This window comes from Chlorocebus sabaeus, chromosome 25 (assembly GCF_047675955.1).
Source record: "Chlorocebus sabaeus isolate Y175 chromosome 25, mChlSab1.0.hap1, whole genome shotgun sequence".
Taxonomy (NCBI): domain Eukaryota; kingdom Metazoa; phylum Chordata; class Mammalia; order Primates; family Cercopithecidae; genus Chlorocebus; species Chlorocebus sabaeus.
The window spans coordinates 60,516,708-60,544,113 of record NC_132928.1 but is presented as its reverse complement, the minus strand read 5'-3'; the positions used below and the strand labels follow the sequence as shown (position 1 = coordinate 60,544,113).

Below are 27,406 nucleotides of genomic sequence, written 5' to 3'. Positions count from 1 at the left end.
CAGCCAATTCGTCGGCTCGTGGCGGGCGTGGTGGTTCCTGCCCGCAGTCCGCTTGTCCGTCCTTCCCTCTGACTCTCCTACCCCGGCCTGTCTCTGCAGAGGTCACGGGAGGCGGGGGCCCCGCACACGTCCCCAGTGGCAGCGGGAGCGGCAGCTGCGGGTTCGCGGAGCCCCCGAGCCCCCAAGGGCTAGAGGAGCGCTCGGCGGACCAAAGAAAGCCCGCGAGCGGCTGCGCGCCCACCAATAGGTGCGGGGCTCTGAGCCGCGCAGCCTGCGCCGTCCCTCCCTCCGCCCCCGCCCCGCCGCCGCCGCCTCCCCCTCCTCCTGCTCCTGCTCGGCTCCTCCGCCGCGCGTCTCGCACTCCGAGAGCCGCATCGGCAGCGGCGCGTCCTGCCTGCGGAGAGCCAGGCCGGAGAAGCCCAGCGGCGCAGAGGACGCCAGGGCGCGCGCAGCAGCCACCCACCCTCCGGACGGCGGCAGCTGCTGACCCGCCATCGCCATGGCCCGCGGGAAAGCCAAGGAGGAGGGCAGTTGGAAGAAATTCATCTGGAACTCAGAGAAGAAGGAGTTTTTGGGCAGGACCGGTGGCAGTTGGTGTAAGTAAGGGGTCCGCAGCTCCCGGCCGCCGCGTCTGGTCTTTCCCGGGCTTGCGCTTTCCCTGCGCAAGCTCCGCGGCCAGTTCCGCACCCGCGCCGCTGGCCGGGGCGGCAGGGGCGAGGATGGTGGGCGCTGCTGGGTCCAGCCGGCGTGGGCTTGCAGTCCTGTGCGGAATGCGGAGTCCTCAGAATGGGGCGCAGGGTCGGGGTTGGAACATGACAGGCAGAAGGTTATGCGTATCGTAGCGATCTTGGCTTGGTAATTTGCAGTCTTTCCTACCGTGCATCCGTTGACTCCTTTCCTCCTGGGAATGGTCAGGCTCTGCGAGACTACATCTGTCTCTCCCGTGTCCTGAGTCCTTAAAAAAAAATGAGATCTGGGGTCGTGAGAGAACCTCGTGAGGTAATGGGATCTAATGCGGGCAAGGTTGTGTGTGACAGCATCTTTTTTCTAGTCTAAATACGTACCTCAAAAGAGAGAGGAAAGAGAAGGATGGAGAGGAATCCATCCACACACTGCAGTATTTCACAGCGATGGCTAAGGGTTTCCCTTCACGACCTCCCCTGGAGTCATCACCGCCCAGAAATGGTTCAGTAAGCTCCATTTCAGGACTCCGATTCTAAGCCTCGGCCCGAATCCTGGCAAAATCTGGTTGTTTTCACAGACAGTTGTGGATCAGTCAGTAGGTTGGGTTGATTATGGTGAAGGGAATATAAAGGCAGAGCAGCTCATCTTAAAATATTTTGTGCAGCCTGTTGCTTGGTTGGATAGACTTTTTTTTTCCATCGAAAATTAGATTCCTTGTTTTCAACCTCTCCGGAAGGGTGACTTTTTTTTTTTTTAAGGTCATTTTGAAGGGCAGAGTTGTAGGCGAATCTATAAGAGTCGTGACTGCGTGAGGGAAGGAGGGAGGGAACTCCCCTTGCTGCATCACTGCCCCCTCCTCCTCCAACATCATCATCATCATGACCATCACCACCAACACCACTAGCACCACCAACACCACTGGCACCACCACTGCAGTCATTCGGGGAGTTCTGAACAGAGGCCGATTGGTGTTCCTGGTTGGGAGGATCTGTGGGAATCGGCAGGAGAATGAGTCAGGGAAATAGTGCTTAGCTGACATTTTGAAATGGAAGACGCTGGAATATATGAATTTTTGTAAAGAAAAAAAATGCAGTTTGTGAGTCTCTCTTGATTGACAAGTAAAGGGTTAATAATGCATCACACTTCAAGGTTAGTCAAGGTGAAGCCTCTTTCCAAGGTGTTAACGGGGAAGCATAGGTATCCCTGAGCCATGGAAAATGGAGTTCTTTAATGGCTTTTAGCTTTTGTTTTATATTTTATTTCGGGGAGACTGTGCTTCATTGAGATTATTCATGGTGTCTCAGGCATAAAGGTAGTTTCCTGTGTTTTCATGTGGAAAGGAAAACCTGAAGAACTGTGAGGTGTGTGTAGAATGAACAGCTCCCTGGCAACTCCTTGTAACTTGAGGGAGGCCTGGGAGGTGCACTGCGGTATAGGCACCCTTCTGCCAAGGTTGGCTGGGGCTTCCTTCTCTGGTGGTCTGGCCCTGCTGCGCCACAGGGGCAGAGGCTGCGTTGACTCTAGGCACATTGTGAAATTTGCCTTCTTGTCTTTTTCTCCTTAGTAAAATATGTATCGTTCCTCATTCCAATTTCATGCTGCTTAGAATAATATTTGCTTTAGAGGGCAAGGCAGTATGGACTGACTCAGTCTTTAAGCCGACATTTAATGGGCAGCACCTCCATGAGAGAGAGAAAGAGAGACCGTGTGTGTCAATTTTTGTGTCTTGGTAACCTATCCAGCCAGCTATCAGTATGCTGATTTATGAACGTAGACCCCAGGACTGCTGTACTTGCCCCCTCTTCCCTTCTGTGTTCCACGGTACAGGTGCTGTGCTAAAAATCCCCTTTTTGTTTTGTGCTAATATGTCTGCCCCATTCTGGCAGTGTAAGAACTGTCAGAGCCTCTCTTAGGTAGAGAAGGTGGCAGCAATTACCGTCTCCTATGGAGAAAATGCCCCCTTTTCAGCGCTGGGCCCAACATGGATGCCCTTGGGGCGAGGGCAGGATGCCCTTGGCTCGGTTTTGCTTCTAGGTAGATTTTCACCAAGATGGACGCAGGAGACTCGCCTGTCACCTGCTGGAGAAATCACAGCATGCAAATCACTTTGTGCCTTCCACCTTTTTATTAGGTTAATACAGATGTTGGTAGGTTTTTATATTTGCAGCTAGGCCTGGATGCCTGCCTGTGACCTTTTGAAGGGTACACACTGTTTGTTTGTTTTTCCAAAGAAAACCCTCTGTATTACTTTTTTTTAAAGGAAGAAAAATTGCTTGAAAGGGAGATGCCTCTGAAGCCTCCCCAGTCCCCTCACAGTGCCACCCCAGCTAGTTGGTGTGACTTATCTAGCCTTTTTTTGGCTGGTGGGGGGGAGCCCCTGGTGGCCTGTGTCTGGGTGAGCCACTGCATAGGCCCTTCTAGTCCTGAGTGCTCCACTCTCCCAGTGACCTCATGGCAGTAACTAGGGAGATTTTATCAAGTAACATCTCAGAGCAAAAAGGGAAAATTCCTCACTTTTCTTAGGATATCATGTGGGCAGAATGGAAAGGCTGTCTGTTTCTGAGCTTAATCAGTGTACGTGCAAAATAACTTGTTTTTTCATTTGCTCTTATTTGTATTTTAAACTGTAGCCTCAATTGTGTACCCTCTTATGTTGTTAGAATTAGGTATCTGGAGTCCAGGCAATGAGTATAGAGATGTTTCAGTTGTTCAAAGGGGCACATGTAGGTAAGCTAAGAGCACCAAGATGAGGTGGGGGTGGGGGGCAACAAGAGGAAACTAGAATCAAGGCTACGACAGCTGTCTTGCTGACTGTTACACCAACTCTTGCACCTCTTAGGAGCATTCACTGGAAAAATTTTCCAGATCTCTTGACGTCACAGAGTTTGCCATTTGCCTACTGCTGCTTGGATACAGAATGCAGCACTTAACCCTTGTCCTGCGGGGAGGGAGTGATTGAGTTGGGCGCTGTAGTTCTGGATTACACAACTTTTTCTTTCTTCCTTATCTTTGCTTCTGTCTTTGCCTTTTTCCTTGTTCTTTGCTTTTGATAGAGGAAAAAAGGACAATGATTAAGCATTTTGGGGTGGTTTTGTGTGTTTTGCTTGTTTTAACAGCTCTGTAGCCTGATTTCCCTTAACTCTTTAGTGCCTGATTGGAAAGTTGGGCTTTTAAATGTATGGACAGGGCAACAAGGCTAATTCCTGCTGTTGTGTACCCACTCCCTCCCTGGCCCTCTCCTACCACATATATACTAATACTCTTTTTCAGTGACTTTCCCCCCAGGTACCCTGGCATTTAATGCATGAGATCTGGACCTTTTTAGCAGTAACCTAAGGCTCCTTTGTGCAGTCATGCTTCTGACTCGATAACCTTACAGTTCACTTGTTCCCTGTTTTGCATTCACATTGAGTTGTTTGGCTGGCACAGGGCTGCCAGGCAATGCCTAGTACAGCCTGTTACTATGCGGCTAATCAGGGAGATAATCCTTGTAAACCAGTAACTGATAGCCACCCTCATTCCCATCTATGTGTTGAGTCTTTTTTTTTTTTTTGGTTTTGCAGCTATTTCAGCCTCCATCCTGTTATCTTGTTAACTACGGGAAAAAGAAAATGCAGCCCAGCAAGTCAGTCATTGTTCTGGTTCCATTTCCAGAAGATGGGATTAAAATGTGCTGGTCATTTTCGCTATAGAATTTTCTTTTTTCCCCCTTGTCTTGTCCTCCGAGGGGAAAGACAGTGTGTGCTTTGTTGAAAATACAAACCAAAGGGGAGAGCGATAGTAAAAAAACAGGAGGATATCATCATTGGGTTTCTCAGCATTCATTGCTCTGCCAGAGCAAAATAACCCTCAGGCATCTGAGCATTTGGAGAAGCAGCAGAGCTTGGATTGTAGTATTTAAATGTCAAGGGATATACAAGCAAAGAAAACATAGGTCTCTAGGGGAGTATATTGTCATATTTTAAATTCATTGCATAAGCATCCACACATAGCTCTAGATTTTATTGGTGATCTTCATGATTTTTTTTATAATCTTGAGAATAAAAAATATGGATAAATTTCTTTCAAAATTTAGGGATTAAAAAATATAAGGATCCTAGTTCTAGCTGAACATTCCTCCTACCTTTAACCACCTCCCATACACGCTGTAAGTGGAGGGCTGCTCAGCCTCTCGATTTTTACCCTCTGTCAGTGGGAGTGAGGTGCACTCTCTTGACGTTGGACAGGGAAGAAACGAAGCGGGGTGGGGGGAACCAAGAAGGAAGTTTATTCATCCGTGGGAAGATTAAACTTTCATTCTGAGCATATGACTGCATCACAGCTTTTTGTTTCTGTTCTTCTTGCAGTTAAGATCCTTCTATTCTACGTAATATTTTATGGCTGCCTGGCTGGCATCTTCATCGGAACCATCCAAGTGATGCTGCTCACCATCAGTGAACTTAAGCCCACATATCAGGACCGAGTGGCCCCACCAGGTAAAAACATGAATAGCTTCATTTCCTTCAGAGATAGCATGGGTGTCACGTTTTCTATTGAGAAAAAATGATTTGGAAAATTACTCTATAATGTAGTTTTAAATGAACCATGGAAAGGAAAAAGAGAAACTTCTCTCGGCTGCAGCCAGATGTCCTACCCGCATTGCAGGCAGAGCTCCCACGGGTTGCAGACATCTTATTTGCCCACTTCTAGAGTGAGGGTGAAGAGTCCTGGTTCTTGGCCCAGCCTGCTACCCACCAGCTATGTGACTGTGAACAGATTGAGTTCTGATGGCGGCCCTGGTCTTCTCATTTGTCATATTCTAGGGTTTGGTTAGTGGAATCCTTTCCAGACCTTTTCGAGTCTAACAGACATTTTTTTACTTCTTGAGGGGGGCTATGACTCAGATAATTCCTTTAAAAAAAGTCACTTGGGCTCCTGTTTTAAAAGGTCGACTTGTTTTTAGAGATGATAAGAAGCTGTGGAATGGGCAGCTCCTCACAGGGAGAGGAGCCGTGACTTTAGGGGTCTGTTGTCCCACCTGCTGTTAGTTTGCAGTTTGACCTTGAATAAAGTCACTCTCACTTCTCAATATTTATACCCATTGATTTAATAAGCGTCTCATTTGCCGGCTTTCTGGTCCCACTTTATAGTTTAATTAACTGTCTCCTTTACCTCTTAAAAACTTGGGTGAACAAGAAGATTATAAGAAAATAGAAACTGCCGCACGAGTCCCTGCTGTGACTTGAGTGCCATCAGTGTAGAGCTATGTGTGTCCACACCAGTCACGAAATGCCGTGAAAGGCCCACTGCCATCACGCCTGATGCTGGTAGAACAAGGCAGTGGAATAGCCACAAACGTGAATTTGCCATCTGGCTGTTGTAAAAATCCTTGTCTGGAGAACCTAGAGAGAAAGTGTTGCGTAACTTCTGGGTTCTCACTTATGAATGACCTTGAGGCTGCTGCTGAGGGGTGGCAATGACTTGTCCGTTCTCTGCTTTCCCTTGGCAAAGGTTTAGTAACAGCTGTATTTAGGTGACAATCTTCAGATGATCTACATGGCCCTGAGCAGCCTAGATCAAGGGCCACTGCCTGCCACAGACTTTTCATGCCCACCGACTTGAATGTGGGAAGGATTCACAGAGGAAGATCTTCAGAATACAGAGGTGGCAAGCTTTGTTGTGTAGCCCTAAGTCAACTAGTTCTCCACTGCAAGAAAAACTCAAAATATTTCCAGATAAATTTAGATCTGAGGGATTGGGGAAGTGGAAAAAAAAAATCACATAAGTAAGTAACATGACTTAAATCTGCTTAATAATCCAGTTTCCAGCAGCTGTTTTCCACAAGAGGTGGGTCTGTGGAAAGGTTGAAGCAAGAATTCTGGAGTACGCAGAGAAGCTGAAGCATGTTTTACGTTGGGTTCGGTGATAGGGAAGCATTGTGTCTTTTCATGTCCTCTTCTACTAGAACTTTTGTGGTACCATTAGTTGTAATTTTAATTGGTGCAGGTATTTTGTTTTTGTTCTTTGTTTTGCTGTTTAAAAGTTATTCTTCTGTCATGATGTGATTTTATAATTTTTTTTTTTTTTTTGAGACAGTTTTGATCTGTCACCCAGGCTGGAGTGCAGTGGCACAATCTCGGCTCACTACAGTCTCCGCCTCTCAGGTTCAAGTGATTCTCCTGTCTCAAATAGCTGGGATTACAGGCATGTACCACCATGCCTGGCTAATTTTTGTATTTTTAGTAGAAACAAGGTTTCATCATGTTGGCCAGGCTGGTCTCGAACTCCTTACCTCAGGTGATCTACCCACTTTGGCCTCCCAAAGTGCTGGGAGGTGTGAGCATGAGCCACCACACCTGGCTTGCTGCTATTTTATAATTCTTATACTCAAAGCCAAATATGACTACAAAGTTAAATATTTTCTTCAATTTCCTAGATTAAAAAAAAAAAAAATGGTCACTGAGTATGTGAACTTTGAAGAGTCAGCCTTTAATAAAACTAAAAATTCTCTTTGTGCCCTTTGCAGAAAGGAAAATTTCACTTTGGAAAAGAAATAGCCAAAGTGCCTGACCTTGTAAGTAAGGACTTGGAAATGACCTTGCCTGTAAATCAACGGGCAGAAGTGCTCGGTCTTTTCCAACACCCTCTCACTGCGCCTTGCTCCCCTTCCTTCCATCCCCTTCCTAAAAGACATGTTCTTAGTACCTATATTTAGTGTGCTTGCAGCAGTTGGACTGACCTGACAAACCCTGACTTCTCCAAAGGAATGCTGGTGGCTCATCTTGGAAAAATGCATTCCTGTCCTGTGGTCTGAGTCACAGGAAAAGTCCTCAGTCCTCCATCTTCCTTGTTCTTTGGCCTGGTAATTTCTGTCTCTTCTTTTCCTCATCCCTTCCCCCATCACCTTTCAGGAGAGTCTAGGCCAGGCCCCTCCTCTTCACCTGCCTTACCCTGTGGAGTTTTTCGGGGCCTTTACCAAGGGACATGGCATTCATATGAAAACGATGGTAACCTGGATCAGGCCAGGCCAGCAGAGTGCCAGCTGCTGCAAAGTGCAGCCCTTGGGTCACCCCTTATGGCCCTATGTTGCCTGAGGGATGCTAACTGGACCCTCCTTGGCATTTTTCAAAGTACATGTTAGAAGTTTATATTTTGCATAGGAAATAACTCCTTATGTAGGCAGACTAAACAGATGTGTTTAAGAATACCCTGACAATTTTTTGACATCACATTAGTATCTTTAAAGCCTCCATTTTCATGTTAAAGAGGGAAAATTGTAAATTTGAGTTAGATACACCTAGTGGGTGTGAAAGTTGGCACATGATTTAAAGATATAAGGACTTATTAATAATATTATCTGCTGAATTTGAGGCATGAATGCAAATCCAGCCTGACTGGGTATTGACTGCCATTTGTACACTGGAATTCCTTGTAATTGGATCTCTTCTCAATAACGTGTAAATGTGGCCATATCAAGCAGTGGCAATTGTGCAGTGAGTGTATTTGGGTCTGTATGGTGATAATATTGGATAAACTGAGAGGCCAAACATGAAATCTCAGAGAGACTAAACTGAAGAATGGAAGTGAGATATAAGAAAAAATGGTGAACGTGTACAGCTTCTTGGCCCTGAACAATGGTGGCCATTTAATGCACATGATTTTCCTTACAAAGTCTTGTTGCAGCTGGTGTGGTAGCTCATGCCTGTAATCCCAGCACTTTGGGAGACTGAGACAGGAGAATCCTTTGAAGGCAGGGGTTCAAGACTAGCCTGAGCAACATAGCAAGACCCCATGTCCGCACACAAACAAAAAATTTTTTTAAGTCTCCTATTAAGTGTGGCGGAGGGGGGCAGGCGCGGTGACTCACGCCTGTAATCCCAGCACTTATGAGGCGGGCGGATCTTGAGGTCAGGAGATCGAGACCATTCTGGCTAACAATGGTGAAACCCCATCTCTACTAAAAAATACAAAAAATTAGCTGGGCCTGGTGGCGGGCGCCTGTAGTCCCAGCTACTCGGAAGGCTGAGGCAGGAGAATGGCGTGGACCCGGGAGGCGGAGCTTGCAGTGAGCCGAGATTGCCACAGCACTCCAGCCTGGTTCACAGAGCGAAGACTCCATCTCAAAAAAAAAAAAAAAAAAAAAAAGGCAGTTCTCTCATTCTGTGAGAACTAAATGAGATGATAGACATATATAAAGCAAATAGTACTTTATGGTGGCAAAACCAATGATAATAAATGTAGGCTAGCTGTTGAGAGCAACTTCTGTTTTTTTCTTTTTTTTCGAGAGGGAGTCTTGTTCTATCACCCAGGCTGGAGTGCAGTGGCATGATCTTGGCTCATTGCAACCTCCGCCCCCTGGGTTCAAGTGATTCTCCTGCCTCAGCCTCCCGAGGCTGGGACTACAGGTGTGTGCCACCATGCCCGGCTAATTTTTGTATTTTTAGTAGAGATGGGGTTTCACCATATTGGCCAGGTTGGTCTGGAACTCCTGACCTTGTGATCCACCCGCCTCGGCTTCCCAAAGTGCTGGGATTATAGGCGTGAGCCACCGCGGCTGGTCCAGGGTTTTTATAGCCCTGTCTTTCTACTAGAAGCAGCAGTTTCTTCTTTTTGGACACTGAACTTCCAGATATGACAGGGATGCTTTGCACACTTAGATTTTCATGGAGTCAATAAAACCTTAGCTTTCCGTGAAAATGTTTAAGAGACATTTGGGAAACATGTTTTTAAAAATTTTAAACTGAATTTAAATGGCATTGTATTTGTTGTTCAATCTCTCCCTTTAACAAACCCATACTTGTTGGGTTAGCGCCTGCCAAGGTTTTCTCCAGAGGAGACCCTCTTAGGCAGTCCTGCAGTGCCGCTCTGCAGCATTGCTTCTCATCTGTTGATGCAGTTGGATCTGGGGAGAGACGCAGCAATTAGCTGTGCTGGAGAGGGCCGAGCAGGCACAGGCATGCACACCCACATGTATACCCACGGACATGCATGTGTGCACACACACATGCACGCTCATGGATATACACATACACTCAGGCTCACCAAGCCCTGTCCCTGATTTGACCCTGCTTGCCTTGCTGCCTGTGCAGTGGTATAATGGAAAAGTCTCTTCTTCACATCCGCCGCTGCCCTTCCCCCACCCCAGGCTCACTTAGCAACAGTGGAATGAAATGAAGGTCACTGTGTGTCAATCGGTGTGTCCGGGAGATTCCCAGCTGGCTTGCTTCCTGGTAGGCAGGTATGAATGTATGCTGCTGCTCTCTCTTTTCAGGTTCTGGGTTGCTGTTTGTTTAGCTCTGAAGTATAGATGACTCGGTGCTAGCAGACACATTTTCAAAGGCTTATATTCTTGAGTTGTTGGTAACCAGAATTGGGCAGAAGTGGGGTGGATGCAGACCAGCTGACCACACTGGCACCACCAGCAGTTTCAGTTTCATCTTGATTGTGAAGAGGAAATATCTAATCTTAAAACTTATTAGGGGCCTGGCATAGGGGCTCTTGCCTGTATTCCCAGCAATGTGGGAGGCCGAGGCGGGCGGATCACCTGAGGTCGGGATTTTGAGACCAGCCTGGTCAACATGATGAAACCCGGCTCTACTAAAATACAAAACTTAGCTGAGCGTGATGGCGGGCGCCTCTAATCCCAGCTACTTGGGAGGCTGAGGCAGGAGAATCACTTGAACTCGGAAGGTGGAGGTTGCAGTGAGCCAAGATTGTGCCCCTGCACTCCAGCCTGGGCAACTAGAGCAAGACTCCATCTCAAACAAACAAACAAACAAACGAAAAACCCATTAGGGTTCAAGCCATTATCATTCAATCTCAGCTTGATTAAGTACAATTCCTGAGAAGTCATTATGTCAGTCTCAGAATACCTAATTTTTTTCCCCCCAAACTACCTCATACTTGTATTGCTGTCTCTCCCTCACATTTCAAAGGGGAAATGGGAAACATTTGGTGGCTTTATACTTTGGAGGGATTGTTAGTGCACAGTGCCAGTGAGGTGTTTCCAGTTAGAGTACACTGCTTTGTAATCTCTCAGCTGACACGATGTATCTGTATACACCCAGCTGTCTCTCACTTTCCCTCTCCTCCTCTCTTCCCACCCTCAAATGGATCCTGTCTACCCGGTCCCAGAATTTGAGGCTCTGGATGAATTAGCATTGGTGGCAATTAGATTTCCAAAAGCTACTGCCCAGCCTTATGATTTGGTAAAGGGTTTGTGGGGGGAACTGTTTGGCTTCAACAACTCAACTACCCAGGTAGTGATTTATTTCTAAAGACAGGGGTACAACTGGCAAGTCATCTCTTGGGTAGATAGGAAATCTAATGATTTACTTTAAAATGTTCTTGGAGCTGCAGAAAAACAGATTTTACTTTGTATGCCCATTGTACGATGAGTAAGCAGAACAGAGACCTGATAAATAGGACCGGGTAACAAATCTGTGGGAGCGATGGTGGGCGGGGGGTGCGGGGAAAGCTGGATTTGTGAAGCTTCATTTAAGGATTTTTTGCTGCGTTCACCCAACGGTCATAGAAAGTGGTGTGGAAAGAGCAGTAGCCTGACAGGTCCACTTCTGTCATAAAATCTGATGGGGTTATTGGACTGGTTGCTCTTAACTGTTCGTCAGTGCTCTCATGCTAGTAATCTGATGACCAGCTGTTCTCTCGGATGCAGCCAAGACTAGTGAGAAGCTGAGGAGATGAAGGGAACAGGGATATACCCTCCGGTAGCTTTTTCCCACATACATGCATGAGCAGATCTTACCAAATGTCATGTGGAATGCAGTGTCTTATTTCAGGATATTACTTAACAAATGTTATGTTTTATATCTAGATAAGTCAAATATACTATATGTACTTGTTCTTCAGTTTGGCCTTGAGCATAATTAATGTAAAATACTAGGATTTATCTGTTTGTTTATTCTTTTATAAAAGTGGCACCTTTCCTTTATTGTATTGAGAATAAGCACAATTATGAGCTATACAAAATACCAAGGATTTGCCCCCTGTGGGATATGCGTGTTTAAAGATAGATCATCTGAACTAAATAACTCTGCTTTCTTGAAAGTGAATATACAGCCACAGGAAAAAGAGGACCGATCAGAGAAGAGCCTCAAGCAGAGTTTATGGCATTTAGCTTAGACAGGAGGAATTATTTCTTTACCCCGAGTGTCAGTAAACATCCAGTTTGGCTGTAGAAACAATGCAGGGATTCAGTTTTCTAAGACTTTGTAAAGGGAGCAGATTCTGAGTGTCAGGAGGGTGTGAATGTGACGCTGCCTGCAGGCAGGGAGATTTATTCCTTGCTAATCTCAGAGCCGGAGTCTAAGGCAGAGCCGGAGGCAGAAGGTGAGTCAAAGGCGTTCTGGTTTCCAGAAAGCGCAAAGGTGCCTTTTTATCCCGTGCCTCTCCCCTTACTTTGCTAGGGAAGTTGATATTGACCCACAGATGTAAAACAAAATCCAGAAATATCTTAGGTCCTACAGAGAAATTTCTATCTCATGTATGTGCATATGCATACATATGTGTACATATACATGTATGAGTATGTATGAATTCATACCACTCTGTATCTTTTTTTAAATTGGAAATTACTTTTCAACTCGGAATGTATAGGAGACACATGATACGTGTATTTTGTGTGCGTGGCTACATTTAAAAGCATTTCTTTGCTTCCTGTGCCCTTAGCCATATGGGTACCTTCTGGAGATTTCCATGGGAAATGATTTCTATTTAGAGATTTGATCTAGTGATTCATCAGATGTATTAAATGACAGGTGCAAGCAGCTGTGCATTTGAATAACTTACAAGGTTGAAATGGCTACTTTCTAGTTTAAATACTTTAAACTCTAAACTTGCATGTAGATTGAGAAATGATGAACTTGCTACTTTATAAACCTAATTAGAAACAAAGTGCTTTCCCTCAAGCCTTTTCCCCCTTGTGCTATCAACACTTACTAAAACTAAACATAGAGAATCTTCCTTATTTCTCAAGAGATGGGGACCAAGGACAGGTAAATGTGTCTTTGAAAAGGAGGCTGAGACGGGCGGATCACGAGGTCAGAAGATCGAGACCATCCTGGCTAATATGGTGAAACCCCATCTCTACTAAAAAATACAAAAAACTAGCAGGGTGAGGTGGCGGGCGCCTGTAGTCCCAGCTACTCGGGAGGCTGCGGCAGGAGAATGGCGTAAACCCGGCAGGCGGAGCTTGCAGTGAGCTGAGATCCGGCCACTGCACTCCAGCCTGGGCGACAAAGCGAGACTCCGTCTCAAAAAAAAAAAAAAAAAAAAAAAAAAAAAAAAAAAAAAAAAGCAAGTGGGAAACCGAAAGTTTTTTTTTAAATCTAAATCTTATGTGAAGTTGAAATACTTGAAAACCAAATATTAAAAATTTACATACCCAGATTATGATTTCTGCCTCAAGTGGCTTTATTAAGTAATGATATATAGCTTAAGGCAAATGATCCTATCAGAACGAAGCTGTCTCTAGAGCTCGGAGTGGTTAATGTAAATTCAAGTTTAGAAGACTGGAGAGGGAAACAGTTAGATTTGTTTCCTGGAATATAACTTGAAATTACGTGCCAACGATTGGGTGTTCTGCTGTCTTTGGCCCTCTGGGAGTTACCACTGCAAACAGAGCTCATCCTTGTCCAGAGTCATAACTAACAACTTTAAGAAGTGGACAGTAGAAAGGGGCATGTCGGGAGAAGTGGTCTAGTGTGAAAATATGACTCATGAGAACTCCAGTCAGCAAGGTGGGATTTGTGCAACCCTTGGAGAATGTCATGATTGGAGAATTTGGGTGTGGCCTCAAAATACAGATGTTCTTCCATTTAGGATGGGGCTGTGTTCTAATAACCCATTGTAAGTCTAAAATACTGTGAGTCAAAAATGCATTTACCAACCGTGTTAAACCCACTGGGAAGTCGAAAAATCCTAAGGCAAACGTTGTAAGTTGGGAACAGTCTGTAATAAAGAAGTTACCAAATCCAATCCCATTGCTTTCTATCTCTTCTTAACAGTCTGATAATTCTGAAGTAAATGATTTAAAGAATTTGGACATCCTTTCAAAGGTCTTTCATCTTTCTCTTGTGCGTATCTAGTTGCTTTAGAGAAATAACTTGAGAAGAGGCATTTTTCTAATGTTTAGAGAAGACGTCATCAAAAACTGTCCTAATTCCTCTCCAGAACAGAACAGACCCGGGGGCTGATCTCTGGTGATTTCCACAAGTTTTCAGGCCATCAGGCTTTGGATAAAGAAAAGAGAGGAGGCAGAGATAGTGGGTGATGGAGTGAGAGAGAGACCTTGCAGAAATGTGAGGAAAGAGAGCAGAAGAGCTACTAAGGAGACAGTGGCCACTTGACTGTGGTGTGGCCTCCTGGATGTTTGTTTATGTATGTAGTAAGTATGTGTGAGCTGATTGCTTGACTTAACCCGAGACCATCTGCTTTTTTACTGGAAGTGACTTTGGGATCAAAAGCTCCGTGTCTTAAAAGGATGGTCATTAAGGCTTGTTAGTTACCATCATCTAAGACCCCTCAGACTCTAGAGGCAAACATTAGCTCACAAAAGAAAGTAAGACATGACTGAGCTTTCTAGGGTTTATCTGTCATTCCTCAGCTCCCTCTACCAAGGTTCTCTGTTACTTAAAATGGAAAGGACAGGGCAGAGGCTTTGGCCTAAGGTCTAATCCAGCTGGGCAAGTCACAGGGTTCTAAGACCCAATGCTTAGCTGTCTGTTTCACCCCTTGCGTACTTGGTTTCACTAGTTTCTGATGCTTCTGTAAGAGCAAAGTCAAGATTCTTCGAGCAGCCTGCATCTATGTTTCCCTCACATAGTAATTATAAACTTGGCTTAGATCATGAGCTATGCTTACTGAAAAATTTGGGCTTTCAGGTTGAAAGGGATGTGATTCCATTACTTGGTTTTCATTATTTCTTATTTGCCCTGTCTAGAGAGACATGAGGCCAACTGTGTATATAACTCCCTTCTGGGCCAGTGTTACCACTTCATGTAACAGTAATACCTATTATTTCCACAAATGTGATCTTAGATTTTTTTTTTTCTTTTTCTTTTCTTCCTTTTTTTTTTTTTTTTTGAGACAGAGTCTCAGTGTGTTGCCCAGGCTGGAGTGCAGTAGTGCTATCTCAGCTCACTGCAACCTCTGCCTCCTGGGCTCAAGCGATTCTCGTGCTTCAGCCTCCGAAGTAGCTGGGATTACAGGCATGTGCTACTATGCCTGGCTAATTTTGTGTTTTTAGTAGAGATGGGGTTTCACCATGTTGACCAGGCTGGTCTCGAACTCCTGGCCTCAAGTGATCCACCCAACTCATCCTCCCAAAGTTCTGGGATTACAGGCATGAGCCACCATTCCCAGCTATATCCTAGATGATTAACAACAGAGGCACTCACAAGAAAGATTTGTCACAGGTCTATGGGTAAACATGAACTTAGTTTTGGTCGTAGCCCCGAGGCTCTTGGGGAATGCGCTAGCTGTATCATTTTGTTAGTAAAGAGCCCAGAGGACTGAGTGAGAGTTGCTGATGTTTTGAGTCTGACACATGTCCCCCTGGTCACTTTTAATAGTGGAGACCACGGACTTGACATCATGAAGGAATGAAAAGCGCTCAGCATAATACCTCCTCCTGTTCTTACTCTCCTTTTTTGTGTGTGGGAGAATCTGAGAAGTGGTGCTACCATTCCTCGTACTCGTATCAAAGTAATGGAACCTTGGGCAGCCACTGGAAGAGAGAATGCAGGCAGCCGGAAAGTGAGAGGCAAACCACTGGGGAGGCCCACGGAAGCCAGGCCAGGGAGAGCAAGGATGTGTGTGACACTCGCTTTGCAATCCAGGTTTTACCGTGTGTACTCTCAACATGACCTTCTAAGGTCACTCCTCCCTTTAGCTTGTTGGGTGAGACTCTCCAAATCTCAGCATCAGGCTTGTTTATATTTTGGCTTTTGCTGCATCCGCCCCTCGCTGATGGACCACAGCTTGCATAATTGTTGTTTATCACACCAGTGTCCCTTCGGTCCCCTGGCTGTGGTTCTTCCCCACACCTTTCCTGAAGGTCAGATGAGATCCCTCCTTGGTTTCTGACATTTGCTCTCCTTCACTCATCTAGCCATCCATCACCTTCCTGCCTTGTCTTTCGCAAACCTGGAAACACTATTTAACCTGGTGCACATAAGTCCGTTTCTGTCCCTGACCCCCAAACATCGCACAGAGTACCTGGAGGAGGTTCCCGCAGACCTCCTACTTGAGCGATGCACAGGCATTTGCCTCTCTGGCTACCTTTGTGCTGGCTCTTCCGGTGGCCCCTCAGCATGACCATCCCTCAAGGCTCCATTCCCTCCTGCCTCTGGGATTCTCCCATTCTGAATTTTGTTGAGCCTCTGGCTTTGGGTCTGCTGGTGTACTTCCTCCAGGTCCGGGCAAGTCACCTTAAGTGTCTTATTTACAACTCAAACCAGGAATGACCCTCCCTACCCGACTTCCCCATTTCACTGGGGAACTGTTTACCATTGCTGTCTCAAGCATTGGCTATCTGTGGAAGCTTCTGCTCACCTTTATTTTTGCAAGTATCTCTTCTCTTTACAGAACTGCTGTTTTGTACCATAAATGATCACAACGCCAATTTTAACATAGAGAAAGATCGTTCAGGGTATATTTAAATTGCTTTGAAATACTAAAAATTATCTATAGCTTGTAGGCATTTTTACAAAATTTTAAATTGTAATGTGTTTATTTTAAACTGAAGATTCTTATGAGCAAATTCTACTTCCCCTTTGATTCATTTCTATCACTGTTGAAATTTTTGTTCCCCCAAAATCTTCAGGTTCCACATCATTCTTTTCAGGATGAATTTTTTTTTTTTTTTTTTTTTTTTAAATTGCAATAGGGTCTTGCTAGCTTGCCTGGACTGGTCTTGAACTCCAGGGCTCAAGCGATCCTTCCATCTTGGCCTCCCAAAGCGCTGTGATTACAGGCATGAGCCACGGCACCTGGCCTGAAGATGACTGTTAATGTCCTAAAGTCCTTTGCTCTGGGCACCCCTGTGCCTTGCTCCAGTGATACTTGTCTTCCTCTCTATCCCTTCCATTCCTCTAGGGGACTACATGTGTGAAAAAGCATATCTCTACAACCCCCTGAACCCATCTCATTATGTAACCACTTTTAAAGCATCTTCAGTCACTAGAAAGAATAACAGCATTTAGTCTAGCCTTACCGATGCCTGCTTCTCAAGCCCTACAAATGGTGCTGCACTCTAGTTATCACTTCCACATTAGTTAACGTCGTCGTCTTCATATCTGAGTCACTGTTGCCACTCTCAGATTCTAATTCCCTAGAGAAGCAGTTCTAAGCCAAGGGTGTTTAAAGATCTTTTCGTACTTATTAAACAGATTCTCAGATCTCTTTCTTAGAGATCAGGATTTTGTAGGCCTGGAGGGGAGTCTGTGAGACTGCATGTTTGACAAGCCCCTAAATGATAGTGACATAGGCGCTTTCCTGACCTGCTGGGAAGTGGGGGTGGGAAGCCAGGGCAGTCACTTATCAAGGATTGTGGTGATGTGCCCCCTTATGGGCCCCACACAGAGAGGGGAGATCTGGGAGTGAGGATTAGAATCAGGTTGCCAGATTTAATAAATAAAAATAGAGGGTGACCACTCAAGTTTGAATTTCAGATAAACTATGTGTCTATATCTCTCTCCATATATATCTATATGTATCTCTATAGATATGTGTGTGTGTGTGTGTGTGTGTGTTTGTTTTTTCTTTTTTTTTTTGAGATAGAGTCTCGCTCTGTCACCCAGGCTGGAGTGCAGTGGCACGATCTTGGCTCACTGCAACCTCCACTTCCTGGGTTCAAGTGATTCCCCTGCCTCAGTCTCCTGAGTAGCTGGAATTACAGGTGTGTGTCACCACACCTGGCTAATTTTTGTATTTTTAATAGAGACGGGGTTTCACGATGTTGGCCAGGCTGGTCTCAAACTCTGGACCTCAGGTGATCCACCCATCTTGGCCTCCCAAAGTGCTGGGATTGTAGGCGTGAGCCACCATGTCTGACTTCAGATAAACAATAGTATTTTAATATAAGAGTGTCCCACGTAGCATTTGGGACATACTTATATTTACAAAAAACGTTCTTTGCTTATCTAAAATTCAAATGTAACCAGACATCTTTTATTTGGCAGTCCTACAATAAAATGTAGTTGTGATGGACTTTTCCAACCATTGCTCCCGAGTAGTGCTGTGTAGTGTGGTTCACATACCCTTCTAAGAAGTGTCATGAAGGCAGAGGCTTTTGGATATTAAAGAATGTAACAGACTTTTAAAGAGTGCAAACCCAAGGCACCTGGACTTCGAATTTTATCTGACTAGCACTGACATGCTCAGACTTTTGGATTGGAAAGCGTTTGTGGTTACTGTACGTATGTCCCAAAGTCTTCCCATTTAGATTAAAAGATCCAAAGAAATATCTCTGTTAGGTAGGCCTGAGTCTAGAGAATTTGGAATGATTATACATTTACTGACGAGAATTTGGAATGATTATACATTTACTGACAATAAGGATTATAAAAGAAGTCCTCTGTGCCCAATGCTTACATGCAAGTAGGGAGGGTAAAGCCACCTGCACACAATACTACCTTCCAGGGTATTTTAAACAACTGTGCATGTTGGGGTACTAGAAACATAATGGGCTTTGGAGTACAGCACACCTGGGTTGGAATTCTGGTTCTGCCACTTTCGGTGCAACCTTGGGCCAGGTACTTACCCTTTCAGTGCAAGCAGTGTTTTCATTCATAAAATGGAGGTGATGCCTACCATGAAGTGTTGCTAGGGAAATGAACTGATCTGTGCTATTAAAGCATAGTTGTCATTGGTACTTGGGGTTACCTAATCTAAATGCCGGAGGAGTGATTTCACAAGGGAGGCAAGACCCTTTCTTTTTAGGCAGGTGGAGTTAGCAAAGTATGTTTTGTATGTGGAAAGTCTACTTTTGAATTATCTTGGTTGCTGCCTTCCTACTAATGATTTTCTCTCTGCCTGGTCTAGGATTAACACAGATTCCTCAGATCCAGAAGACTGAAATTTCTTTTCGTCCTAATGATCCCAAGAGCTATGAGGCATATGTGCTGAACATAGTTAGGTTCCTGGAAAAGTACAAAGATTCAGCCCAGAGGGATGACATGATTTTTGAAGACTGTGGTGGTAAGTAGACTCATTGTAGATGTTTGTGGCTAGTTTTCTTTCTCTTTAATTCTTATTTCCCACTTCTGTTTTTTGTTTAATGATCAAGAGATAATCCTGAAATAATGAAAGATTGAACTCTGGCCATACTTAGACACTTTTTTAAAAAACAGACACAGTGAAAAACAGTATAGCCTCAAGTGTGACTATTTTCTGCTTTGGAAAGGTGTCTTTAAAACACTCCTAGGCACTATTTTTGCTATTCAGACCCACGACAGCAATTCTAGTTTTCTTTCTCTTACATCCATTGAAAAGTACAACTACTTATTTCCTTATCTGCCCCCCAAAAGTTCTCCCTATAGAAGAGTGCATAGGGCTTTCTCCCATCAGAAACACCTTTTGGTGTGATTAGCTGTCACTGCACTGGCATTCATGAAGGAGGATGTATGGTCAGGGTATACTTTTTTTTTTTTTTTTTTTTTTTTTTTTGAGACGGAGTCTCGCTCTGTCGCCCAGGCTGGAGTGCAGTGGCCGGATCTCAGCTCACTACAAGCTCCGTCTCCTGGGTTCACGCCATTCTCCTGCCTCAGCCTCCCGAGTAGTTGGGACTACAGGCGCCCGCCACCGCGCCCAGCTAATTTTTCTATTTTTAGTAGAGACGGGGTTTCACCATGGTCTTGATCTCGGTCAGGGTATACTTTTATTGATCCTGGTTGGGATAGATAATGAAATATGTGTTAGGCAGCTGACCTTTTTGGATAAGGAAATGACTTACGAAGGGTAAAGAGAGGCTGTTAGTTTCATTAAGTCATTGACATGAATACATGTTCTCCCTCTTACTACCTGGACTGTGAATTTTCCAGTCCATGTTCTCGTTCTTTCCACAGAAAAAAAAAAGAACTCTCATTGGGTGCAGTGGCTCATGTCTGTAATCCCTGCACTGTGGGAGGCTGAGGAGGGAGGATTGCTTGAGCCTAGGAGTTCGAGACCAACCTGGGCAACACAGTGTGACCCCATCTCTACAAAAAATAAGACAAGTTAGCTGGGTGTGGTGGTGTGTGCCTGTGGTCCCAGCTACTTGGGAGGCTGAAGTGGGAGGATCACTTGAGCCTGGGAGGTCGAGGCTGCAGTAAGCCATGATCATGCCACAACACTCCAGCCTGGGCACCAGTGCGAGACCCTGTCTCAAAAAAGTTAAGTTTAAAAAACCAAACAAACATAAAAATCTCTCTGAGTTTTACTAGGTAGTATCAGCCCTTCTGATTCAATTCAAGCATTTGCCAACTCCAGTTCTTTTTTTTTTTTTTTGGTGAGACAGAGTCTTGCTCTGTCGCCCAGGCGAGTGCAGTGGCGCGATCTTGGCTCACTGCAAGCTCCGCCTCCTGGCTTCACACCATTCTCCTGCCTCAGCCTCCTGAGTAGCTGGGACTACAGGCACCCACCACTACAGTTAATTTTTTGTATTTTTAGTAGAGACGGGGTTTCACCTTGTTAGCAAGGATGGTCTCGATCTCCTGACCTTGTGATCCTCCCGCCTCAGCCTCCCAAAGTGCTGGGATTACAGGTGTGAGCCACCGCGCCCGGCCTCCAACTCCAGTTCTTTATAAGGCAGGCTGTGGCTTAGTCAGAGTATGGGGCGAATTGCCATTTTAAGTAGTTTTGGAAATATTCAGTAATTCAAAAGAACATTTTCAGTGTGAATTTTCCTCATTAGAATTTAAATGAGGTTTTCATCTTACTTTGCAGTAATTAAAAGGCCTGAGGGATAGTCAGGGTGAATCTGTTCATAGGAGATAGTCTAAATTCAGACTCTTCATCATTTGAAAGGAAAATAGTTAATTTGTGAACTTAGAAACTATACATAAATTATGGTATTTGCATTATTTTCCTCCAGCATGCTATGCATTAACTTTGAATTCTATATTCACTTGGTCTTTTTTTGGCTTTTATATGAGGAATGAATTTAAAACACCAGAATAAAAGTTATCAGTCCAGCAAATGCTTAATGCATAGCTTTAAAAGGCAAAATCTCAAATCAAAAAAGTCTGGGCAATGTAGCAAGACCCCAGTCTCTGCAAAATTTAAAAAACTAGCCACAGGGTGGCGCACACCCAGCTACTCAGGATGCTGAAGTGGGAGGATCTTCAGAGCCCAGGAGGTTGAGGATGCAGTGGGCCATGATCATGCTGCCGCACTCCAACCTAGGCCATGGGGTGAGATCCTGTCTCAAAAAAAACCTGAAGTGGTGGTTGAAAAGGAAAATGCCAGTTCTTTCCTATTCCTTCTTAAAAATTCTGACCAAAAAATACCTACTTCTGAAAATTATTGACAGTCCTTTTGTATTCTCATTATAATATCCCTGTTACTGAACTAAGCCGGTGTTGACAGTGTGAATGATGCTACTCATGCAGTGTGATCCGTCTCCTTTCAGTCTTCTAAATAGCTGAGTAATCCATTATTTAAAAGAAGGGAAATATTGCCAGAGACTAAATATCATGTGCTGATCAAGTACTATGAAGCTTTGGTGTGGGGCCATATGCCAGCTATTCCTTTTGGTAAAATATCTTTTAATGTGAGTGAAGAGATGAGAGATGGTTTTCCTGGAGATCTTGCTTCATTCAGATCACGCATTAAATGCAGAATAGCACACTCTCAGAATAGGTAACTATGACAAGGAAGAAAGTTCCTTTTTGTTTCTCAGAACTGCTAAGGGAATTGCTGGTACAATATAAAAGTTGTGTTTTTATTTTTAGATGTGCCCAGTGAACCCAAAGAACGAGGAGAATTTAATCATGAACGAGGAGAGCGAAAGGTCTGCAGATTCAAGCTTGAGTGGCTGGGAAATTGCTCTGGATTAAATGACGAAACTTATGGCTACAAAGAGGGCAAACCATGCATTATTATAAAGCTCAACCGAGTTCTAGGCTTCAAACCTAAGGCAAGTAATATTTTAAATGATAGAATTTAGATGAGTCATTCACAGTAAGTATTTGATTGATCTAAGAAGACAATGTAAGATAGTTTTAAAGTATACTCAGTGCTGATTTTGAAACCCAGCCAGTAGAGTAACACCAAAACCTTCTGTATCCACCCTGCAATTCTTGTAGTTAGGGCATTAATCTCATTTTCTAAGTTAAAGGAATTCTGAGACACAAAGCTGAATTCTGAAGTGAGTCTTTGGTCCTGTTCTTAATACTCCAGCTCAGTATCCAGATAACAGTTTCTATAACATAAACTCTTTAAAAGTAAAAATAGAAAAAGATATTTTTTCCCTGGTGGTCTAGTGGTTAGAGGAAAAAAGAAAAAGTTTTTTTTATTTTTTTACTCCATAAAGAATGGATTAAAAAAAAAATTTTTACAAACCACCTGCATGTACAGTCTGCTTTTGGTCCTCTTGAAGCCACAAGAACATTTCAAAAAAATTGATAACCTGAAAAAATATTTTTTTTTTTCTGAATTTTATTGTGAAAGTAGAAGTTTAACATCTAGGCTGAACTTTTGCTAGCCATGCTGTTGGCTTTTTGTATTACTGCAACTTACAATGGATAAACATTACTCTGGATCACTGAAAAAATGGCAAATTTCTGTTGCTCACCATTTGGTGAGATTATATTCTCCATAAGATTGGAAAATTTATCGGTGGTGTCTGTTTTTATAAAACTGGTCATTTCAGTGTACCTCTCAACAGAATTTTAAGCTTCTTTCCACGTAGACAGGATGTAATGGAAGAAAAATGGTGAGAACCATTGTGCCAAAATGTATTTGATATTCAGATTGCTAGAGAACACTTCACCGAGATCAGTGAGCTATTTAGCAGCAAAAGTAACTGTTGTGGCATGGCCAAGAGAAGACTCATCCCGTGCTTTCTGAGTACCTTGCTTTTGACATTCCCCATCGTAGACATTGAGTGACATTTGGACCTCACAGAGGCAGTCTAGTCTATTGTGATTGATTTATTCCCACGTCTTTCGAGTTACTCGGTTCAGTGATAAATTGAGCTACTCTTTCTTTTCAGTCCTTTTTTTCTTTTTTCTTTGGTCTCTACTTGGTTATCCATTGCCACTGCCACCTCCACCCAAACATCCAACTATTTTGAAATTATTTCTGTCAGAGATCAGAGTATCCCACCATCTCACTATCCTCACCTTTTGAGGATAGATTCTGGCAACTTCTTTTATCAGTAAGCATTTTCTCTACATTAAAAATAAGAAATGCATTGCTGGCAGAAACGTCCAAAAGAGTCAAATCTAGACAATCATTTTCGTGCATCCAAAACAGAGTAGTACCAAAATAGTAGTTCCTTCCTGATGTGGAGCTAATATTTTATCTGACTTTGATTAGACTATGTATGTGTTACATCTCACATCAAGACCCATTTGCTGTGCTGATCTGAGTAAGCAAGTGACTGTCTTCCGGCAATGTATGTTCATCCCTTCTGAGATAGATTGGAGCCATGGGTGTACAAGAGGCGGCTCTGGATATTTCATGACAGCAGTAATTTTCAGACTATCCTCTGGGTCCCTTCAGGGAATTCACCCCTTCAAGACAATGCTTCCTCTTAGGGCAGTGACACCTCTGCCTTTTTTACATATTGGACTTTCCTAAGAAAATTGCAAAGAAACACTCCATAAATGGCAGTCTCTCTGACTGGAGATTAAAATAACAAGGAAAGCCTACTCGAAGGCATGCTTGAAGGAAAAGAATGACATTATTTATTCATGACTCAGGAGGAAAGCCCACACTTTATAAAAACAGAAGTGTCAATCATCTTTCTCATGTAATGTAATCTTAGCAAATAATGAGCATTGTATTTTGGGTTGACTTTTAGTTTTCAATGTCTTTAAGCAAAGCTTATAATGGGCTACTATTAAAAGTTCCATTTAGTACTGGGTTGCATCACAGCTTAATTGTAGTCATTATAAAACTTGGGGCATTTGTTTTCATTTCAACAAAATTACAAACATGACCTCAAATTGGTTAGGGGAGTCATTCATTCTGCTGTCCTGATGTCTTTTATTTTGGTGGACTTACTGTGACCAGTGTGTACTTGTTTGGACTACAGAGTAGTTTTATTTTTCAGAAACTTAAGAAATCATTTACAGTCTACTGATCATAATGGGTTTTATTTTTAGCCTCCCAAGAATGAGTCCTTGGAGACTTACCCAGGAATGAAGTATAACGCAAATGTCCTTCCCGTTCAGTGCACTGGCAAGGTAAAGACAAATTTAGGGTTACTGGCGTGGTGGAAGGGCAGGCAGGGGAAGAGGGGAGAATGAAGGAGACTGTTTAAGTGACAGGTAAAATTTTAATAGAAGAAATAAGAAACATTGCTTTCAGGTATAAGCTTCAGTGATGAATTCAGTGATGAATTCAGAGATGAATTGTAGCTATACTCGGTAAAACTTTTTAAAAGAACAGAAAGATGTAATCAGAATAAGACTGATGTCAATTTCTCCATTGGCATAAGAAACTCAAATATCTGAATTTAATACATTGGGATATTTGGTTACAGAACTGAGAGGTGAATTAGCCCACAGAAGTACTTCTTCCTGGCCCACAGCATGTATTAAAAATTTGGGGCCAACATTAAAAAAAATTAATGTCACATAAAAATTTGTGGTTTGGGCTTCTCTTTTAAAAATATTGAAATATCGCTGGGTGCAGTGGCTCACGCCTGTAATCCCAGCTCTTTGGGAGGCCAAGATGGGCAGATAATGAGGTCAGGAGTTTAAGACCAGCCTGGCCAACATTGTGAAACCCTGTCTCTACTAAACATACAAAAATTAGCTGGGCGTGGCGGCGTGCACCTGTAGTCCCACCTGTAGTCCCAGCTACCCGGGAGCCTGAGGCAGGAGAATCGCTTGAACCTGGGAGGTGGAGGTTGCAGTGAGCAGAGATCATGCCATTGCACTCCAGTCTGGGGACAGAGCGAGACTTCGTCTCAAAAAAAAAAAAACAAAAAAAAAAAATTGAAAGACGAAGGTAACAATTAATGTATATTTCCTTTAGATCCAAAAACTAATGGACAGTTTAGAGAGAAAGGCAGAACAAAGAAAGGGAGTCCCCAGACAGTGCTAGCACTAAGAAAGGTAATGGAGATTGATTTCTCAGCAAGAAAATGAGAGGCAAGTAGTAAACTCTGTAGATAATATCACTGGAAATATCATCTGCTGGGCCAACAGCAAGGTGTTTCTGACTTTCAGTGTTGGCCTTGTTTCTAGGAAGCTGTGTTGGCTTGAAGAAATGCTTATTTGGCCTTTGACTCAGCTTCCCCATCCATTTGCACATTGAGAATAGTCTCCTCTTATGACCATTTCTCAAGGCTGCAATGGAATAGACTGAGTAGATGCTCTTTCCTCTCTCAGTAGTTTGCAAACTACTGTGTAGATTGAGTTCTTGTTTTTGAGTACACGTAGTGATGCATGATGTGAGCCATTAAAATTGCATTTCATTCTGGATTTCAGAGAGATGAAGATAAAGAAAAAATTGGAAATGTGGAGTATTTTGGACTGGGCAACAGCCCTGGTTTTCCTCTGCAGTATTATCCCTACTATGGCAAACTCCTGCAGCCCAAATACCTGCAGCCCCTGCTGGCCGTACAGTTCACCAATCTTACCATGGACACTGAAATTCGCATAGAGTGTAAGGCGTACGGTGAGAACATTGGGTACAGTGAGAAAGACCGTTTTCAGGGACGTTTTGATGTAAAAATTGAAGTTAAGAGCTGATCACAAGCACAAATCTTTCCCACTAGCCATTTAATAAGTTAAAAAAAGATACAAAAACAAAAACCTACTAGTCTTGAACAAACTGTCATACGTATGGGACCTACACTTAATCTATATGCTTTACACTAGCTTTCTGCATTTAATAGGTTAGAATGTAAATTAAAGTGTAGCAATAGCAACAAAATATTTATTCTACTGTAAATGACAAAAGAAAAAGAAAAATTGAGCCTTGGGACGTGCCCATTTTTACTGTAAATTATGATTCCATAACTGACTTGTAGTAAGCAGTGTTTCTGGCCCCTAAGTATTGCTGCCTTGTGTATTTTATTTAGTGTACAGTACTACAGGTGCATACTCTGGTCATTTTTCAAGCCATGTTTTATCGTATCTGTTTTCTACTTTATGTGAGCAAGGTTTGCTGTCCAAGGTGTAAATATTCAACGGGAATAAAACTGGCATGGTACTTTTTTTCTTTTTTTTCTTTTTCTTTTTTTTTTTTTTTTTTTTGGCTCTTTCAAAGATAATGGCCCATCAATGAGCATTTTTAACATACTCCATAGTCTTTTCCTGTGGTGTTAGGTCTTTATTATTATTTTTTTTCCTGTGGGCTGGGTGGGGGGTTGTCATGGGGGAACTGCCCTTTAAATTTTAAGTGACACTACAGAAAAACACAAAAAGGTGGTGGGTTGTGTTGTGCTTGTATTGAATGCTGTCTTGACATCTCTTCCCTTGTCCTCCAGTATGTTCTAAAGCTGCGTCTGAGATCTGGATCTGCCCATCACTTTGGCTAGTGACAGGGCTAATTAATTTGCTTTATACATTTTCTTTTACGTTCCTTTTTTCCTTTCTGGAGGCATCACATGCTGGTGCTGTGTCTTTATGAATGTTTTAACCATTTTCATGGTGGAAGAATTTTATATTTATGCAGTTGTACAATTTTATTTTTTTCTGCAAGAAAAAGTGTAATGTATGAAATAAACCAAAGTCACTTGTTTGAAAATAAATCTTTATTTTGAACTTTATAAAAAGCAATGCAGTACCCCATAGACTGGTGTTAAATGTTGTCTACAGTGCAAAATCCATGTTCTAACATATGTAATAATTGCCAGGAGTACAGTGCTCTTGTTGATCTTGTATTCAGTCAGGTTAAAACAATGGACAATAAAAGAATGAACACATTCCTCATGTGTGTGATTCACTCTTGTCTAAATGTCCCAACCTGTGACTTCTTTACTTTCCACACCACTAATTATCCAAGATCTTGAAGAAGTATTGAACCTGAAACAGACAAACACATAATTTCTTCAGTTCAGACAAATTTTGGTCTTTTCCACTTAACAGAGTCCAAGAGGTTGGTGAGGACTCCAGACACTGGCACACCAAGGCACACCCCTTCCCAAAGACACTAAGTTAATCAGAGACAGAGAATCCATGAAGCTCCAGTTTGAAGTTCCATTTTAAAAATACCTTGCAGGGCTACTTCACTCAGTTTAGAAAACATGAAATGTTGGTTCCTGCTATTGCTTCACTAGACATATGTGTTAAAAAAAAAAAAAAAAAAAGTTGTTAACACTTCAGTTTTTAAAAAATGAGGTTAGGTTTGAGGTTCACTAAATTAAGGTTCATACCTTGCTTTTTGGTTCAGGGATTGGTCTAAGTCCTTGTTTAACTGTATTTAAAAATTGGCCTTAGTGTGAAAGAAGATAAAAGTCAGCTTTCCAAAAAACATTTTCTAGCTATAATTAATTGAAGATTTAGTATCACTTAACCAACATGGGAAATACCCACACTAAAATCAGGGCATTGTATTTCTGAAA

General features: G+C 43.1%; 2 protein-coding genes across 3 annotated transcripts in view; one reads left to right on the top strand and one right to left on the bottom strand.

Moving 5' to 3' along the window:
• On the top strand, positions 1-26,770 carry ATP1B1 (ATPase Na+/K+ transporting subunit beta 1). The gene is made up of 6 exons (XM_007989591.3): positions 1-596; positions 5,031-5,159; positions 18,727-18,882; positions 21,615-21,799; positions 23,994-24,074; positions 25,326-26,770. Exons 1-6 carry the CDS (start codon positions 500-502, stop codon positions 25,587-25,589), a joined length of 912 nt encoding a protein of 303 aa, XP_007987782.1. The 5' UTR covers positions 1-499; the 3' UTR covers positions 25,590-26,770.
• Positions 26,579-27,406, bottom strand: part of NME7 (NME/NM23 family member 7) — a 214,573-nt gene continuing 213,745 nt past the window's right edge. For both annotated transcript variants that reach the window (XM_073011811.1, XM_007989596.3), the window contains one exon: positions 26,579-26,867. Coding sequence is in view for 1 of the 2 variants with exons in the window: in XM_007989596.3 (XP_007987787.3) it covers positions 26,835-26,867 (33 nt within the window). In the remaining variant the exon portion in view is untranslated. The remainder of the gene's footprint in view (positions 26,868-27,406) is intronic.